Source organism: Gigantopelta aegis, chromosome 4 (genome assembly GCF_016097555.1).
Source record: "Gigantopelta aegis isolate Gae_Host chromosome 4, Gae_host_genome, whole genome shotgun sequence".
In the NCBI taxonomy this organism is placed as follows: Eukaryota; Metazoa; Mollusca; class Gastropoda; order Neomphalida; family Peltospiridae; genus Gigantopelta; species Gigantopelta aegis.
In genome coordinates, this window is record NC_054702.1 from 98,305,678 (window position 1) to 98,326,088 (window position 20,411).

At 32.3% G+C, this 20,411-nt stretch overlaps 1 protein-coding gene across 7 annotated transcripts in view; it reads left to right on the forward strand.

The window, feature by feature from the left end:
- Window positions 1-15,114, forward strand: part of LOC121371539 (pyruvate carboxylase, mitochondrial-like) — a 51,114-nt gene extending 36,000 nt beyond the window's left edge. For 5 of the 7 annotated variants that reach the window (XM_041497504.1, XM_041497503.1, XM_041497506.1 and 2 more), the window contains 10 exons: window positions 165-271; window positions 381-514; window positions 1,229-1,478; window positions 2,254-2,382; window positions 2,719-2,834; window positions 4,800-4,979; window positions 7,547-7,588; window positions 8,124-8,369; window positions 9,961-10,101; window positions 10,507-15,114. In XM_041497504.1, coding sequence (XP_041353438.1) covers window positions 165-271; window positions 381-514; window positions 1,229-1,478; window positions 2,254-2,382; window positions 2,719-2,834; window positions 4,800-4,979; window positions 7,547-7,588; window positions 8,124-8,369; window positions 9,961-10,101; window positions 10,507-10,755 — 1,594 coding nt within the window. In that variant the 3' untranslated portion in view covers window positions 10,756-15,114. The remainder of the gene's footprint in view (window positions 1-164; window positions 272-380; window positions 515-1,228; window positions 1,479-2,253; window positions 2,383-2,718; window positions 2,835-4,799; window positions 4,980-7,546; window positions 7,589-8,123; window positions 8,370-9,960; window positions 10,102-10,506) is intronic. The other 2 variants (XM_041497509.1, XM_041497510.1) reach the window with 1 other exon arrangement.
- The last annotated feature ends 5,297 nt before the right edge of the window (window positions 15,115-20,411 follow it).

The following is a 20,411-nucleotide window of genomic DNA, read 5'->3' on the forward strand; positions in this document are numbered from 1 at the left end:
TTGTCAGAAGTTAATTGAAATTCATCTCTTATATACATACTTATTTTGACATTTAACATCAAAGCAATGGTTGTCATGTGCTTTGTATTAAACACATTTTATAAAATGGTAATAAATTGTATATTACTGTTTTAGTGAACGTTTATAATTTATTGTGTTTTTAGCTTCTGTGCTTTGGCTGTGAAACATGGCATGGACATCTTCCGCATCTTTGACTCTCTCAACTACCTTCCAAACATATTGGTTGGTATTGAGGCTGTTGGCACTGCAGGTATGTAATCAACTTGAGCCTAGATCACATTATATGACCTGACACAACTAAATTGTTAAAATGCAGCATGGAAAATAATAGAATATGACAATATGTATATGTTTTATAGGTGGTGTCGTAGAAGCAGCAATTTCCTACACTGGTGATGTCTCTGATTCAACCAGGAAGAAGTATGACATAGATTACTACATGAAGCTCACAGACGAACTTATCAAAGCTGGCACACACATTCTGTCCATCAAGGTAACATTTCACAAATTAATTTAAATTAAAAAAACAAAAAACAAACACTTACTGCTAGAAAATTGGTAGCTTTGAGATTTGTTTCTCTATCATAAATATTAATATAAAGACATTAAAGTACTAGATTTTTAAAAATGATTATTTTACCGGTTTTATAAATCATAAAACAATTGCAAAATGATAAAACCCTAATCAACCACTATATAATATACATAAAATAATTGTAAAATCATATATAGAAGGAAAAACAACAATATTATGCTTTGGAATTCTGTTTACATAAATGATAAACCTTTTGGAAGTCTTTCCATATGACATGTTGTTCATTCATGGCTTACAAAAGCACATTTGTCATATTTTAGTAAGTTTATATGGACATTTATTACCCATATGATTAAAAATAGCATGGTTCATATCAAATATCAAATGATGTTGTCATACAATTGGTGCACTTTGACCTACGGAATGTTAATCAAATGAGTTCAGTGATATAAACTGAAATCGATTATGGGTAATAAATTGGATATTAAAAATCGTTACCATTTCTATCAGTTTATGTCTCTCATGAAATAATTTTCATTGTTCTTCGCTAAAGGTTGTGACAATTGAACATTATTTCACTCAGGACATAAACATGATACAAAATGGAAGCTTGTTTAATATCCTATAAATATTTTGAACATTCAGACAAATTTGTACTAAACTCATTTTCAGGACATGGCTGGCCTGCTGAAACCTAAAGCAGCGGAGTATCTGATTGGCTCAATCAGAGACAAATATCCCGACATTCCCATACACGTCCACACCCATGACACCGCTGGAGCTGGGGTGGCATCAATGCTTGCTGCTGCTTATGCCGGTGCCGATGTGGTTGATGTAGCTGTGGACTCCATGTCAGGGATGACGTCACAGCCCAGCATGGGGGCTGTTGTAGCTGCCACAGAGAATACAGAATTTGACACAGGTTTGTATATATTAAGTACAAATACTTCCTGACCTCCATAATGCATTGTACCAAAATTCCAATGATGGATTCAGTTTCTAGTCACATGGCCAATTACTAATACAGTGAAACCTGTCTAAACTGGATCACGCCGGGGACCTAATATTTATCCTATTTTGACAGAATCCAGTCTTTAGAGGGTCACGTTTTAGAATTTAGTAAGTTCGGGTCTGAGAAACTTGAGTGGTTTTTGACAGGATTCCAGTTTCTTCAAGATCCAGTTTAGACAGGTTTCATTTGTATGTTAAATAAAGTGTTATTTTCATAATACTGTCCTAACCTTGATATTGGATGGTCATTGGTATTGGTGAATCAAGCTTCTAGTCATGTTAGCGATTACTTTGCCTTTTCCTTTTAGTGTCGGCACCATTATTTTGTTTTAGCTCTTTGAATCAGTTCTGTTCTTTCTTACTTGATTTCAGCTGTTCAAGTTTTAAAAAGTCATATTTTTGCTAAAATAGTTTGTGAATGAAATTAACTACCGTATGTGACATTTTCCCTTTATAAGCACTTATTGGCTCTTGTTCTCTTTTCATTTGATTGTTTTTATTTTTAACCTAATGCATGCGAGCATGTAACAGATGTTTAAGACAGTTTAGCAGTATTGGAGGTATGAGGTAGGATGTATGATGCAGTTTCCTATTAAAACCATTTTGTAACAAGTTTTAGATTATGCAGTTTTATTTTGACTTGCAAATAAATCATAACGATGCCAGTATTTGTTACATTAATGTAGGGCTCTCTCTGGAGAATGTATCCAGCTATTCAGCCTACTGGGAACAAGCCCGGAATCTCTACGCTCCATTTGAATGTACAGTGACAATGAAGAGTGGAAATGCTGACATCTACAAAAATGAAATTCCTGGTGGGTTAGACATGTTTTCTTCTCTCGTTTATCATGCTGTGAACTGATTTTATGCCAACACTCGTCTTTAAATGAACACTTTTTCTTATGAGATTGTTTATCAGTGTAACGTGGCAAATTTGTCCATTTAAAAATATTTGTTGATTTTCGTATAACTCATCATATTGGCATTGAGCCAGTGGGTAGACTTGTTATTGTTCAGGAAAAAAGCAAGAAAATAAAGTAGATGGAAACGATAGCTGGATAAGATAAAACTGAAAGCTGCATTCATGAACACAAACTCTGTGCTTGTACAAATACATATATTATATATTTGTTTTTGTTAATCCTCAATAGGTGGACAGTACACCAACCTGCAGTTCCAAGCCTTCAGTCTAGGTCTTGCCGACCAGTTTGAAGACATCAAGAAAACATACATTGTTGCAAACCAACTTCTTGGAGACATACCAAAGGTGCTGATATTTAAAAAAAAAAAAAAATTAATGGAATGTAGGCCACTTTTGTTATTTTTATTTACATTGACTATTCAGAAATAGTACTGTTGTTTTCTAACCACTGTTAACAAATGCTTTGTTTGAAATATACTAAAAGGCAAAAGTTATTGTGACACACAAAAGACAAAAATAATTGATGATAAGTTTTTACTGCTGTGTATGAAATGTTATAACATGGAAAGAGAAATGTCCGAAGGTATGAAAATTAGCAATAGTCTAAGAAAAGGACGCGCCTGCCATATGCAAATGAGTCGCATCACTAGAGGGGTCCAGAGCAAAGTTCACACAGTCAGTAGCGAGTGTGTCCACCTTGAGCATCTCATTGCGGCTACTAAACGCTGGAGAAAGGGATAGTACGGGCTGTGAGGGTTGCCCGCTGGAACCTGTTTCGCAGAGGCGTGGTTCAGATCCATGTGTCTTGGCGAGGGGTTTTCACGGGTGGTCAGCCGCTACGGGGCCGTCCCTGACCTGGTTTTTTTTTATATATCATTGCCATAAGTGCCATATGGTGTTTCTGTGGATGTTGAATTGATGCGTGACATCACGCTGTGAGGTCCCAGATTAAAGCATCCCTATGACTCACCATCTGTCATTTTCACTGAGGCGTGACATGACAGAATTGCATCAAACAGTTTACTAATGGTGTTTTTCTGACTTCTGGACTTCTGAAGGCTGCACAGAGTGGCAATGATTTGCGTCTGAATGTGTGGTCTTTTATGGTGAACACTGGAGAGCATTTCTTCCAAATATTCCATGTTTTTTGCACAAAGCATGCAATTGCTGCAACAACTGCTTGGTTGCATTTCTTTGAGCTGTTTCATGCACATTTTCTCTGGTTTACATCCATAAATCCATTCACAAATTTATTACTCCAAACAATCCATGTCACAACAACTTTTGCCTTAAAGTACATTACATCTGATCCTCTGTACCACATAGTGCCATGTATAAACCATGTTTTTAAGACTAGAAATATCTTACTGAAAATGTATTCAGATAATGAATATCTAGAGGTAGGTGTATGAAATCCTGATAGAAAACCCTCTTGGATTCATCTTTTAACTTTGGATATGACTCCTACAACCTTCCAAAGCTTACGTGATGAGGCCAATACGTTTGTACCCGATATTGAGGGTTACGCTAGGAGGTTGGCTTATCCATGGAGTGAAGACAGGGAGGCTGTTACATCTTATAAGGTGTTCACAAATTTGTCAGTATATTGAGAAAAGTTTGAGGGTATGATAGCTTTACTAAAGTCTGAACCACATTGTTAACAACTACAATAAATTACTCCCCTACTTTTATTTATTGATAGATTTCCTTCACATTTTGTCCAGACAGAAATCTTGAAAAAACTATTACAATGACACAGATTCCACACACTAGATGATAGCTATGTCAACTATATCGACTTCACTGAGATCACACAATGCAAAAAGCATGTAATTTTGTGCCAGCTGCAATTTTGCCTTTTTATTGAATACTATCAAAGAAGGGTGAAAGGATATGACATAATCTTAACAACATCATAACATGTTATGATATTAAAGTAAGCATGATGGGCTATTTCTCGTTCTAGCCAGTGCACCACGTCTGGTATATCAAAGGCCATGGTATGTGCTATTCAGTCTGTGGGATGATGCATATAAAAAATCCCTTGCTACTAATGGAAATATGTAGTCAGAATGACCAAATGTATGACATCCAATAGCCGATGATTAATTAATGTGCTCCAGTGGTGTTGTTAAACAAAAACGAAATAAAAGGTACCTTGCTACTAATAGAAAAATGTAGTGGGTTTCCTGTCTAAGTCAGAATGACCAAATGTTTGACATCCAATAGCCAATGATTAAATATCAATGTGCTCTAGTGGTGTCGTTAAACAAAACAAACTTATAAGTATGATTACCCATGTTATTTCAGGTTACACCATCATCAAAGGTTGTTGGAGATCTGGCTCAGTTCATGGTCCAGAACAAACTGACGGCCAAGATGGTTGAAGACCGAGCTGAAGAGTTGTCTCTGCCTCTGTCCGTGGTGGAGTATTTCCAGGGAATGCTGGGTCAGCCTCCTGGAGGATTCCCAGAACCACTCAGAACAAAGGTACTTGTAGTCTATCAGGCCTGGAAATAAAATGTTTAGTGGTGCCTGTCAAAATGACCTGCATGTATGTCAGTCAGTTTGAGCCTGTCAAAAATGAAACCAAATGTTGAAATAATGTTATTATTGTTATGTCCTTTATTAATCATGTACTATCATATTATACATGTAGAACTACTTTTCATGATGTAGTAACACACAAGCCTTTTTTCATACTATGGAATTTACTACAAATTATTTATTTTTTATCCGATTGTTTTCTAACTTGCATATAAAAATAGTATTTTTTTGTTATTTCCAAAACATTTTTGCGTTAAATTAAACTCAAATTATTTATATTAAAAAAAAAAATTGTAAGAGGATGGGACAAACTATAGACATTACATTTATGGGCCAAATTGACATGGGAAAAAAAGAAAGAAAAAAAACAACGAAAAAGGGTGGGAAAAAAATATATTTGGATGTGTACTCAGCTTACAGGAGTTTGGATTGAGGTAAAAGTTTGTGTTGTATTCTGTTCACTATTAAATATAGTAAAAGTAATAAATTCTGGAAATAACTACATTATAATGTGCCAATGCAATTTTGGCGTTATATCAAGTTGGCAGTATAGTGAGGGTGCCTTGGGTTTACTACCAAAAATATTTTGTTTGAAGTTGCTAAATATCAACAGTAAGAAAATAAAAATAAAAATAACAACAACCCGGTAAGAAATTATAAAATATTTTATATATTTATAAACATAGTAAGTCAAAATGTTGATTCCCTTTTACAAAATGAAAATTTTACATTTTAATGGCATCCCATGAACTACATGGCTATACTGAAGGAATGGGTTCAGTGTCGGACTCCTCTTCTTGGTCATCGCACGTTTTGTCACAAAGTTACCTTAACACTTTCACTAATCTGCTCATTACTGAGACTGGCAAATGTCTCAGCCTCTTTATCAACATAGACAAACTCATCAAAGTCCATTGTCGATAGAAAACCTGCATGTTACATCACCAACGAGATCCCATAATGCTGACGTTTCATTGGCTGGTGCTTCAAGGAACTCTGTAAGATTTTCGAATCCAACAGGCACTGAAAAAGTCCCAGGCTTGTTTCGCCAAATGAATGCCATCACTTAGTGGTAACTGGAGATCATTACCAGACCTGGAGTAATTAATCCATGAATGAAATAACAAATCGAATGCACTTATCTGTGATCATCAGACTGTCATTTGTTCCTGCACCGTGAGCGCTGATTGGGCATGAATACTGTGACTACCCAAAGACATTGTTGCTAATTGCCACTTAATAACACAAGGCACATTTACTGTATACTACCAGTGGACATCGGTGTTACATTTGTAACAATCACCAGGTTAATTTCAGCACTATGATTGACTTCTGCCCACACTGTTGGTGGTATTATCAAGGGGATATAATGACTAAATGAAGTTTGGCGGATGGCGATGGTGGCAGTAAATTGAGGCATTTAAACAGAGATACAAACTGTACTTGAAAAAAAGTTGTCAGTAGGTGGGGTTGGCATTAAATCGGAGGGGGGCGGGAATAGAGGGTACACTGAACAATCAATTGTGGATAAAATAATGCAATTTATAAGCACAAGGATTGGGGGTGGGGCATTTTTTTCATAGTCATGTTCTGATAATTTTGCACCACAGGTCTGTCTGCAAAAACGTCTTATTGCTGTGATCCACATGCAGGATGATTAGTAAACATAAACATCAGTTATTTCTTCTGGCCTTTTTTTCATAGTCAAACAAGTTAATGTTTCGTTGGACTTTCTGACATGCTGCAGTTTCATTTGGAAATGAAATACAGTTGATATCTTTTCACGAAGCCAAGTTAAAAAATTGATTTGGTTAAATATGCATTTAAAAAATTACAACAGAATAAATTATTTTCATTACTTTATGGTCAATGAATCACATTCAAAACTGAAATAATTTTATAATAACAAAGCACGTAATAATTGTATTGAATAATGTGTACTTCAGTTATATTAAAACAAATATTATACCTTTCCATTTTATTTTGATTGCTTAATTGACATTAGTAAGAACCACAACACAAGCTAAGGTAGCCTACTGTTGATAAATATAGACTGACAGCTAACCGGAGCATGTGCATATCACATTACCTGTTTATCAGCCGATGTAAATAATGACTGCTACCCTCAGGACCATGCGGTTTCTGAGGTACAACTTATATTAAATAAACACAATAGCACTAAATTATTCATCCATCATTCAGTTTAGACGGGTAAATTTTTGTGTTAAAAGATGCATTATTAACTTGAACCATTCAAAAAACATTGGATCATTGGGCTTGCTCGGGTCAATTAATAGACATGGGAAACACCATTTCTTGGCAAATGCGAAGATGTTCTAGGAACAGTTCCATAAGCACATGCATGCTGCATGATAGGGTCAAAAAATGATTTTAAATAAATAACTTGTAGTAAATTCCATAGTATGAGTTCTTCTACTAACTCTTTTTGTTTTCTTCTTTCTTTCTTTTTTTTTTTTTTTTTTTTTTTTTTAAATTTTTGCTTTTATCAGGTTATTTACAGTGATATGTGTCGACGTATTGAGAAAAATGAGGTATGGGCATGATGTATGTATTTGTTCTGATAATTTTACACCATAGGTCAATCTGCAAAAACGTCTTATTGGTGTGATCCACATGCAGGATGGTTAGTAAATATGAACATCAGTTATTTCTTCTGGCCTTTTTTTCAACAATGTTTAGTTTCATGATTTTCAATTTCAATTCATATTTCATGAGACAGACATTATATATAAAATATGTGCATAAATAATGCATGACATAGAATGTAATATGGTTTGATATTGCATAATTCAAATATGGTTGGAATAATGCATGATACAAAATATAAACTTAATGTTTTTAGATAGTGTATGATTGAGATATAATTAATAATGCTTGATACAAATGTGGTTAAATACAATCCAAATTGTAAATTATAATATAACTAATGTAATAAGTTATAATATAACTAATATAGTAACTATTATAATATAATTGGTTAAATATAATCCAGATTGTAAGTTATAAAATTGTTTCTGTATTTCCTTTGTTTCTTGTTTTCTTAACCATTGTCTCTCTGTTATTAAGGTATTGAAGGGAGCCAAAGTTTATGAGGGCCGCCCTGGTGCTACAATGCCACCTCTGGACTTTGAGCAATTGAAAGCAGAGCTGAAGGAAAAGCACGGCCATGTGCGAGAAGTGGATGTCATGAGTGCTGCCCTCTATCCCAAAGTGACTGATGAATACTTGGACTTCAAGAGCTCTTACGGCCCAGTGGACTGTCTTGACACTAAGCTGTTTCTTGTTGGACCAAAAGTTGCTCATGAATTTGAGGTGGGTTGTTAGATCAGTACTTGTCAGTAGTTCTCGATGTTGCCCAAATGTCTGTACTATAATATATATATATATATATATATATATATATATATATATATATATATATATTTTAAATTATTAACTGTGAAAATATATTGGCATAATATAATTCTTCTTCTTCCACCATATAGTTTATCAGTTTAATACTAATATAGAACACTTGGAAAAGAGTCCCCTTTTTATAAGACACTAGTATTATTATTGTATATAGAGAAGAGTGGTCCTTGTAATAATAGTATGTAAATGTTATATTGGGTGACTCCAAAAAGACGATAAGCCTACTGAATTCAGAATTATTTTAAAAGTATGGGGACTGTAACTATGATATTACTCTGTTGGTATTTGCCACCTTAAGTAAAAAGTTTAAGTCCATAGGCTAAATATTTTTGAAATAGCAACAGATTCAAAATTATAAGTAAACAAATGTGATGCCACAGGCTAAGTGGATCCCCCCCCCTCCCCAAAAAAAAACCCCCAACAACAACAAAAAAACACAATAACCCTATTGAATGTAAATTAGGTCAGAATTGGCCCAATAAATATACACCACCCTTGTGCCTTGGGATCAGTTGCTGGCGAGGTCAGAGACTGGATACCGACCTTGGTGGTGTAGTGGTTAAGTCATCAGACAAGGTTGGTAGGTACTGGGTTCGCAGCTCGGAACCAGCTCCCATCTAGAGTGAGTTTTAATGACTCAATGGGTAGGTGTAAGACCACCTCATCAACTTGTTTCTCACTAACCACTAACCCACTGTCCTGAACAGAAAGCCCAGATAGCTGAGGTGTGTTCCCAGGGCAGCGTGTTTGAACCTTAATTGGATATAAGCACGAAAATAAGTTGATATGAATGAAATAGACTGGATATGGCTGGGCCATGCATGGATATTTAAATCTGTTTGGGTGTTGGATTTGCTTAGTCATCTCAAACCATTTATTATCTGATAGTGATAATATTTTGACTGATATGTTCAGGTACACATCCATAAAACTTGGCAAAGATGAATAGTTAAAACAAATGTTAAATCTATGTGGGATTTTACAAAATATTACTTACATAAATCAGTACAAAATGCACATATACAAGTAAATTTCAAAAATACAGAATACTTTGTCTGGTAAACTAGTACTTAATAGTGATACATTTACCTGCTATAGCATTTAAGTTTTGCAGTATTTTCATATTTGTTCAAAACATTTAATATGCTAATTGTAATAAGAATTTTATGTTGGGATGTAGCCCAATGGTAAGCTTTTGCCTGATGCATGGTCGGTCTTGGATCAATCCTCGTCAATCGTCCCATTGAGTTATTTCTCATTCCAGCCAGTGCACCTCGACTGGCATATCAAAGGCCATGGTATGTGCTATCCTGTCTGTGAAATGGTGCATATAAAAGATTCCTTGCTACTAATGGAAAAATGTAGCGGGTTTCCTGTCTAAGACTATATGTCAAAATTACCAAATGTTTCACATCCAATAGCCAATGATCAATAAATCAATGTGCTCTAGTTGTGTCGTTAAACAAAACAAACTTTAACTTTTTATCTGTAGGTGGAAATAGAGCGAGGCAAGACCTTGTCAATCAACACACTGGCTGTAAGTGATCTCAACAAGAATGGTGAGAGAGAGGTTTTCTTTGAACTGAATGGACAGCTACGTTCTGTGAGAATCAAGGACAGTGTAGCCCTTAAGGTTAGTGGTCATCACTTTTCTTTCCAGTTTTTTAACATCATAAGTGACAGATAATTTGCTAAGAATACATGCTGAATGTTAGCTTTTTTCTAGATTTTGTCTTGGGAAGATAAATACAGTAGATAGGAGACTACAAAAACATTCAAATGACTCAAAATTGACATAAGTGGATGGAACTTGAAAAATCATTGTTAGGGATGATAATTTATTGATTAAAATACCAAATTATCCAGAATACAAGATAAAAATTAATTGCTGTAATATATTTTTGACAGAGTCCAGTGAAAACAATACATGATTTTCCAATAAGATGTTGTTGAAAATAAAGAAATGCGAAATATGTGTGTGATAAATATTGTTTTATTGACTATTTAATTATTTTCTTTTTCTTTTATGTGTTTCTAGGAGATGCATTTCCACCCGAAAGCCCTGAAAGGTGTTAAAGGCTCAGTAGGAGCTCCAATGCCAGGTACTGTGGTTGACATCAAGGTCAAAGAAGGTCAAACGGTTGAGAAAGGTCAGCCAGTTCTTGTGATGAGTGCAATGAAGATGGAGATGCTGGTCAGTGCACCAATCAGTGGCACTGTCGTAAACCTGGCCGTTACCAAAGACATGAAGCTAGAAGGAGACGACTTACTCATGGAAATAGAATAGATTGTCAGACAACGAAACACTGAAAAATGGAGTAGACTGTAAAAAAATTTTGGGAAATAATGTAGACTGCAAGACAGCAACTGGAAATTAGAGTAGACTATAAGACAACAACTGGGAAATAGAGTAAACTGTCAGACAACAACTGGAAAACAGAGTAGACTGTAAGACAACAACTGAAAAATAGAGTAGACTGTAAGACAACAACTGGAAAACAGAGTAGACTGTATGACAACAACTGGAAAATAGAGTAGACTGTATGACAACAACTGGAAAATAGAGTACACTGTAAGACAACAACTAGAAAACAGAGTAGACTGTATGACAACAACTGGAAAACAGAGTAGACTGTATGACGAGTTGGGGGAAAAAAGAGTAAATTGTAAAACAACATACACATACTGGAAATTAGAGTATGCTATAAACAACAGCTGGAAAATAAAGTTGAAAGAAGAAGAAGAAAAAAAGAAGGAAAATAGAGTATACTGTATTAAAATGGTTATATAAATTTTCCTGTCTTGTATGGAACTGGCCAAGTCCAAGGTTGTGCTCATCATTGAATAGTTCTTTGATGGAAGCATGTCTACTACAATTGTCAACATATTTGACTCACATAACCACAGTAAATGGACCAGTGTTGTTTATGCAGATCAAGGGTACAGTGGCTTTTTGGGTTGTGAATGTGAGGTCTGATAAATTTGAAAAGAAATTATGAGGATTGAAAATAACAAAATCATATTGTGTCATTTTTAATATGTATGTGTGTGTGATTAAACGAGATAACATTTGTTATTTGTAATTTACTGTTATTAAATCTTATTTAACATGATTATTTTTACTATTATACAGGCAGATTATTGTTGTTACTATTTGGAATCTATGAAACAACTGATGGAAAGTGGAAAAAGTGGAAAAACACAGCTTGTCATGTTTTTGGTCGTTTTGTATGTGCATATCTCTGTTTTGTCATTATTTTGAAGTGTTTCAAGTTAAGCTTAAAAACTGCACTTACATTTGTTATGTATGTTGGTGTTTTTCCAGTCATTTCTTCTGGTTAGTACAAAAACTGAATATTTTCAGTTGCATGCCAAAAACATGTTATTTTATAGTTGTAGAATTATGCCAAATACCCCCATCCTCGCCCAGTTATTGTTATGAAGTTAATTACTGCAAGTTTTAACTGAAAATTATTCTCCATTATTCTAGATAATGAAACATTATTTTTTATATGTAAAGATGTGAGTTGGGATTCACAGGGATCAAGTTGCATACACAGCAATGTGCATATTGGTATTTAGTTCATTAGTTTTAATTTAGATATTATGTAGCTCAGTTATTATGTTATAATATATTTACTGGTACATATATTAGTTTATTATCCACATAGTTCAAGATATTCATGAAATATAACCAGTATGACACACATGTGATAATAAAGAAATTATTTCACTCGTGTGTGTTTTATAGTGATTTTACGAAACTCGTGTCTGGATTCATGTATTAGCCTCACTCTCACTCAGGTAATACAATAATCATGACACTTGCTTTGTAAAATCAGTACGACACACAAGCTCATATAATAATCTCTATATATTTTAGTGTACTGTAACAGTGTTATACATGCAGTTACTCCAATCTCCTTGATGGAGTTGCTATATACTCTTTAGATTAGTAATTAAGTTTTTAATGCGGATCGGTTTGTTGTATGGTTGGGAACAGTGTCCCAGTTTTGAGTATTAAAATCTCTCTATGGGAAGGATTTTATGCTCAATTAAACAGTTGTTTGATCAGTTATGAAATGCAGTATATTCAGTATTGTAAGCACATTGTCAATCATATTTTTGTTCAGAATTCTGACATAATAGAAAAGCGTTTTTTGTGTTTATGTGGATCTTGTCAGAAACTGAATTGCCAAGGGAAGTTAATATTTAATTAAGGATTGTCTTTTCTTTCTTTTACATTCATCGGGGTATGTCTTTGTTCATACCCATATGAACGTAAAAGAAGTAACAGACAATCCATATAATTAAAGTTAAACATTCTTATTAATTTTAACACTAAAAGTTCATATTTCATTTTGAATTATTTTTTTATTCTAAAGAATAAAGACAAAGTACCACTATAAAATAATGTCACGTTCCCTGACACTGAGAAATGAATAAACTTACATTGCTATGGCTGGACCAATGGGATGTCGTTAATTTGTAATAAATGGAATGGACATTTAATTATTATATATTTATTATGACCTAATATATATTTACTAAAAACTGATTTCACATGTGTTAACATTTATTTTCTCCAAACTGGAATGCCTTTTTACACTATGATAATGGCATTGAATTCTTACCGATTCAGTATTGAGAGAAAACCTGAATTGCTTGCAGTAACATACAATGCAAAAACACATATTTTATTACTTTTGTGAACTATTGTTCAGTGCTAGAACAGTATTCAGATGTGTTCTAATATAATTATGAATGGTTCACTGTTCCGAATAAAGTTGGAGAAAGTGGTGTGAAAGTTAGGATTGACAGACCATTGCAGCATGTAATGTTATTATTTTGTAGAAAAATTCTTAGTGTTAGCAAATATTTCTTACCTGTATATTTTGTACAGTGGCAAATAATTTGTTGTGATTGTTATTATATAAAAGGTATATACTTGTTAACAATATTCTGTATTTAATTTGCTCATTACAGACTCCACTCACTGAATTATGCTTTTGCTCACTATTGCAAGCATTATATATATTTAATAATACACATTTTTAAACTAAGTGTCACACTTAGCATTTAAATATTTGAGTATATACATCAAATATATGTCCAAAACTATATAATACCAAATTTAAAAATGATAAAATCAATATTTTATCCATTTATGTATTCCTTATTTTATAACTGACATTTGTTTTTAACCTCTAAAATATGTAAGTGCAATTTAAAAATGCACAATATATACAAACAACAATATTTCAGTTTGATGTGGTTGTACTACTAAAGTCCTAATCAAAATTATACCACACCATGAGTTTGGTTATTGCAATTGATTCATGAAAATCTGTCAAACAAAACTTTTGAACAGTTTATTGACATTATGATGACCTGTTACAATATACATGGTGGTATAATTTAGATTACGTTAGACAACTTTTGACAAGTGTGCATCATGTGTGTCGTCAAAACACATTCCAGTTTCCTTCAAGTCATGGCTGAGTTGCCGTTTGTTAATTTCTGGTATGTTTTTAAAATTAATCCCAACTGTGTAAAATTTGATTCATGACTACGGATGTGGATTGGAGTGACATTTCCAAACATCCATTTGAGACTCCTTATTTGGGCATACATTTGAATATGTACAGGTTTTAATAAGCCACATATTGCTTTTCATTGTCACACAGAATGGACATTTAAGTTCACTATGATACAGTTTAGTCATAAGACATAAATAATATAATATAAATAGTTCAGCTTTTAAACACTAATAAACAGAATTTGTTTTTGATATATCTGGTGTATATTGTTATATGATGTTTCAGTACACACACTTTTATTTTATAAACTTTACATATCTAAACTGAAACAGTTAGATGCAGTTATTTGTGCATTGTATTGTTAATGTATTTAGATTGTAAAATTACATTTCAACTAGTGCTTTGTGATACACATTCAGATAGACTATTTTGTGTCAGTATTTTCAGTATTATTAAAGTCATCTACTTGGAAACACCTAACATGTACAACAGGACTGTATGCAGATGTGGTGTTTTTAATGCACCTTTTGTTACATTTTAATTGAAAAAATATTTGTGAAGCCTTCAGTTTGAATTCTGAATTGCATAAGCTTTTGAAACTTGTGAAAGATGATGGAAACTAAAGAATCCATTCATGTCCTACAAGAAATTGAATGGCAGTCCTCTGAATGCATTATATTGACCATGGACTGTTACAACCCTGCACATTTGAAACTAAACAGATTTACCAAATAGCTATGATCTGTCTTGTCTCAGCAAACATAAAGTACCTGGTAAATAAAATATTTGGTGAAAATGTAGTCTGCATACAGCCTAGTTTATACAAGTCTTTGAGTTCTTTGCTATTTTTAGTTTTTTTTACTTGTTACACGACTTTGAAAAATGGTGCTTTATATTTCGTCAGGTTTTGTGTTTTGTGCTCTGTGTTCAGTTTGATTTCATTGATTTTTTATTGTAATTTTTTGGTGTAAAAGAGTTATTCACAAGATATAATTTTTATTTGTGTTTATGATTGAATAATATAAAATGTGGTGGACTACATTTACTAAACAAATTTATAAAATGTATAATAATAATAATAATTTGTTTTCGTAATTTGTTTTTAAATTGAGATATATCTATAATTAAAAGATCTTTTATGTTTTCTTTATGAAAATCCTGCAGAGATTTCACAAAATAATTATAATGTTTTCAATATAATTATAGAATTATTTCAGTATTAAACAAAATAATTATTATAATTAATTCAATAGAATTATTTCGGTATAATAATAAATATTTCAAAATAATTATTAGTGAATAACATTGTAACAGAAAATGATTTTAAAAAGATTTAAAATTTGTCTATGCAAATGTGTACTGACCAGTGAGACATGACTTTATTTGTACCGTAGTTAAAAACTACAATGAAATATTCTTTATTTTGTATAAACTTGATAAACATTTTTTAAATGGCTATAGTTAATGTGGCCTCCCATTTGTACACAATGTCTATCACATAATTCCATTAATGCTTTACTGTCAAAGTTAACATGTATCTTCCTTAATCCCAAGTCATAATAGAATATTAGCTCATAATAGTAAGAGATGTTGATAGGTTTGGTTGGAGTGGGTGGAGGATCTGGGAGGGACATAAAATGTGCAATTTAAAATATGGAATTGTTAAGTATAAAACATTTTTCTGTTGATTTTATTGGAAATAGTATTTGGAATTGAATTTGAAATGTATCAAAACTAAGGATAAGGCTTTATTACTTGAAGTACTTTTTTTACTATGTTTGTGTATTCTTAATTGTTAAATTCTTTTTAAAAAGATTTGTCTTGTTATACAAATAGTTGTTATGAAATAACAATGTAATACCTTTTCATCATAATAATAATAATATATCTTTTTGATATTTATAATTAGAATGAATGTTGTAGATATCAGTATGTACCTATTCCTTTGATTACCAGTATAGCTTATTATTACAACTCATATACTAGAATATATTTTTGTCCTAACTAAAGATGGAAATACATGTACCACTGTTTGAAGTGTGTTACTAGTTACATAAACATATAGTAAATGCTGTTTAATTTTCAATTATTTTATTGTAGGATTATTTTTTGGAAAAGCCATATTAATTAAAACATTGCTAGATAAAATAATAGATAAAGAGAAAATCTGTGTTATAAAATGCAGCATACTGAATTACGTAAAAAAAATACCTGGACTTTTAGTACTTGTAGATTTTGAAAAAGCATTTGATGTGGTATCTTGATAGTTTATTTTAAAAAAAAAGAAGATATATTTAATTGTAAACCATCTATAAAAAGTTGAATTGATATCCAACATTCTAAGAAACTTGATATAAAATGCAATGCAAAATGAGTATGTTTGAGTCACCTTTAAGCTGGAAAGAGGATGCATACAAGAAAACCCTCTCTCATCTTACATTTTCAGAATCTCTTTAATGCTGATGCATAAAATACAAAATATTGTGTCTCATAGGTTTTTGTACCCTTTCCTTTGGTTTTTCATTTTATCTTCAAAATGTTAAAGCTTTTTTGGAAATAAAATTGTTTGCCATATTTCTTTTTGAACCTAAGCTATTTCTGCCATACTTTATTCATATTTGTTTGTTCTCTGTATGAATGAATGAATGAATGAATGTTTAACGACACCCCAGCACGAAAAATACATCGGCTATTGGGTGTCAAACTATGGTAAATGGAACAAACATTTGATGATCAACATCAATAAAAAAAATTCAACAATTAAACTAAAACACAGTGTAAAGAACTGTGCAAAAATACAAATATCACAGATAGATACTGACTTTTACTAAAAAAAAATCAATTTGTGCTGTATTGGCCATTCTCAAAGAGAATGTTACACCCCTGCACCATGGTGAGGTTACAGCACGCACAGGGGTTCTCTGTATGATTCCCAGTGTTGTTATTGCAATATTAGACATCCACTTACACGTGTTAATATTTGTAAAATACCCTTGTGTTGATAAACAAACCTTTTCTTGCAATATTAGACATCCACTTAAACCTGTTAATATTTGTAAAATACCCTTGTGTTGATAAACAAACCTTTTCTTGCAATATTAGACATCCACTTACACGTGTTAATATTTGTAAAATACCCTTGTGTTGATAAACAAACCTTTTCTTGCAATATTAGACATCCACTTAAACCTGTTAATATTTGTAAAATACCCTTGTGTTGATAAACAAACCTTTTCTTGCAATATTAGACATCCACTTAAACCTGTTAATATTTGTAAAATACCCTTGTGTTGATAAACAAACCTTTTCTTGCAATATTAGAAAATCCACTTTTCTTGCAATACATCCACTTAATATTTGTAAAATACCCTTGTGTTGATAAACAAACCTTTTCTTGCAATATTAGACATCCACTTAAACCTGTTAATATTTGTAAAATACCCTTGTGTTGATAAACAAACCTTTTCTTGCAATATTAGACATCCACTTAAACCTGTTAATATTTGTAAAATACCCTTGTGTTGATAAACAAACCTTTTCTTGCAATATTAGACATCCACTTAAACCTGTTAATATTTGTAAAATACCCTTGTGTTGATAAACAAACCTTTTCTTGCAATATTAGACATCCACTTAAACCTGTTAATATTTGTAAAATACCCTTGTGTTGATAAACAAACCTTTTCTTGCTCTCCTTTCTTCCTTCACTTACTTTCATTCCCTGTGTGTTCTTTTCACCTCTACTTTTTTAACACTCCGTTCATGTTTACTAAAAGAATTATGGATACATGTATGTTACTGTGTTTTAGGACTTAATTTTACAAGTAAAAATATGTAAAGCCGTGTTCAGCTCTTGAAAGAAGAAAGAAAGGAAATGTTTTATTTAACGACGCACTCAGCACATTTTATTTACGGTTATATGGCATCGGAATACAGCTCTTGAAGGACAACTGAATCATCCATAACAGTATAGTCTCTTTATGATGGTGCTGGAACATACTATTTCCATTACCTCAGGTTTTTCTTGCATTAAGTTTGCTATTAGTATATGAAAATAACAGCTAGGTAAATTCTCGAGGCCTCCTGTTTCTAATTCACCTTTTTTCTTCTTTTATGAACATAGCCATGTATGTATGTATATTATGTTTGATAGAGTGCTTGTGAACATTCCATTTATGTCTCAGCACCATTTTTATTTGATGCTATATCCTCTTATTTGGTACATTTATTTGGATTCTTAGTGTCCCCAAATCCACCCACCCCATTCCCATATTTTGTTTGTTTTAAATTGCTTTATTCAGATCTATTCAGAACTCATTTTGAAACTAATTAACATTTTGCTTCTGCAGGTTTTCAGTAAATTAATTAAATAATTTCATGTTTCATCTTCTATACTTTACATGGCATAACAAGTTAAAATAGTTTAAATATTTCATTTTTGGTTTGTTGAACAGTACAGATTTTCAGAAATGGGCTGGAGCCATAAACATTTGATGAAATCCAGAATGTAACAAATATATTGGTTATTATGTTTCACAAGTTGTACTCTTTTTATGTGAATTAATAAAGTTGATCAGACACACAATGATACAAAAATAGTGGTAAATAAACACATCAAGTATTGCTTGGGGTTTTCAACCTATAAAAATGTATCCCAAATCCACACAATGAAATCAAGTAATTTGGCTTTATTTGCATTTATCCTGGCTGAGAAGCTAAACCATTATTATGCTTTTGTTGAAGGATAGGAAGGGTGTTTAATTATTTTGTTGTCATGTTGTTGCTTTTATATAATCATAGCCCCATGATTGTTTTGTACACTGATAACACTAAATATATAAACATCTCGGATAACTTAGAGTAATTTAATGAAACTGTATCTACATGCATTAATGTAATGAAATTGTATTCACAGCTAAGTGTGCTTGTTTATGTTAGCTTTATGTATGCTAGATTTGAAGATTATTCATAATACTAGTAACTGATTATATCAGCATTCGTTTGATCTGTCTGAAGACTTTATTCATAATTAGTTAATCACAATCTTATATAACATGCTCTTTCATGCTTTGTGTTCACTATATTAGATCTACAAATTTATTTTTATTTTCAGAGTTTAGAAATTATTTTTCTAGCTTAATTGGTCAGCCTCTTTTGGGCCTTTAGTTTGTTTCTTTGCTTATTTTCCATGCACAATATTCTTTCTAAATTAAAATGATGAAACTTTTTCTTGTTTTTTTATTATTTCAATTGTTATGTCTTTGGTAATTAATATCTCAACTACAAATTTATTTTTATTTTCAGAGTTTAGAAATTATTTTTCCAGCTTAATTGGTCAGCCTCTTTTGGGTCTTTAGTTTCTTTCTTTGCTTATTTTCCTTGCACCATATTCTGTCTAAATTAAAATGATGAAAATTGTTCTTGTTTTTTATTATTTCAATTGCTTTGTCTTTGGTAATTAATCTCTCAACTTGAGACAATAAAATATTACTTTAGTGATCTTAAAATTTAGCAAAATCCAAATAAGTGACACATTAGTGACATAAAACTTGAGTAAGGTTGACATTATTATCGTACATTAAAAAAAATATACGTTTAAAGGGACATTCCTGAGTTTGCTAAACTTTCAAGATGTTATCGACTTACAGAGACTTTAACGATTGTAATTACATATCAAATATATTTTTCTGCATAAAATATTAGTGGCTGTATATCAAACGTGTTTCTGATCGTTCTAATATTTGTACTAGGTTAAATTTCATCTCATTTCCTAAAATGTTTTTTCATATGTACGAAATTATTTAAAGACAAAATCCAGTTTGGGCTTCTTACAAATATTAAGACGACTAGAAACACATTGAATATACAGATACTGATATTCTAAACAAGAAAATATATTTAATATGCAAGTTTAATCGTAGAAATATTTTATTAGTCAGAAACATCTCACAATGCAGAAAACTCAGTAATGTCCCTTTAAGTTGTAATATTGACTGAAAGAATACTTTTGATCTATGTTGACATTATACAGACAATTAAATTTAGTAGAATATTGTATTAATATGCATGCAAACTAACTATACTAAGCGACAAAAGAAACGGGAGGTGCGACATTATCTATTTATTACAGAAAACCCCCCAATGTGAAGGTGTCTGTGGATGAACTTTGTTTCAATTAGCAAACGTCGTTATCCGGCTAGGATTAATTAAAAATCGCTAATGATTCAATGGGTCCGATCGTTCCATAGATAGAAACGGGTTCCGTATGAAGGTGCTAGGGATGTTGTCATACTCATAAATGACGGCATCACGAAGTTCCTGCAACGTTGCTGGCAGCACATGACGGTGGCGTATCCTACGTTCAATTCTGTCCCAAAGGTGCTCAATTGGGTTTAAATCGGGA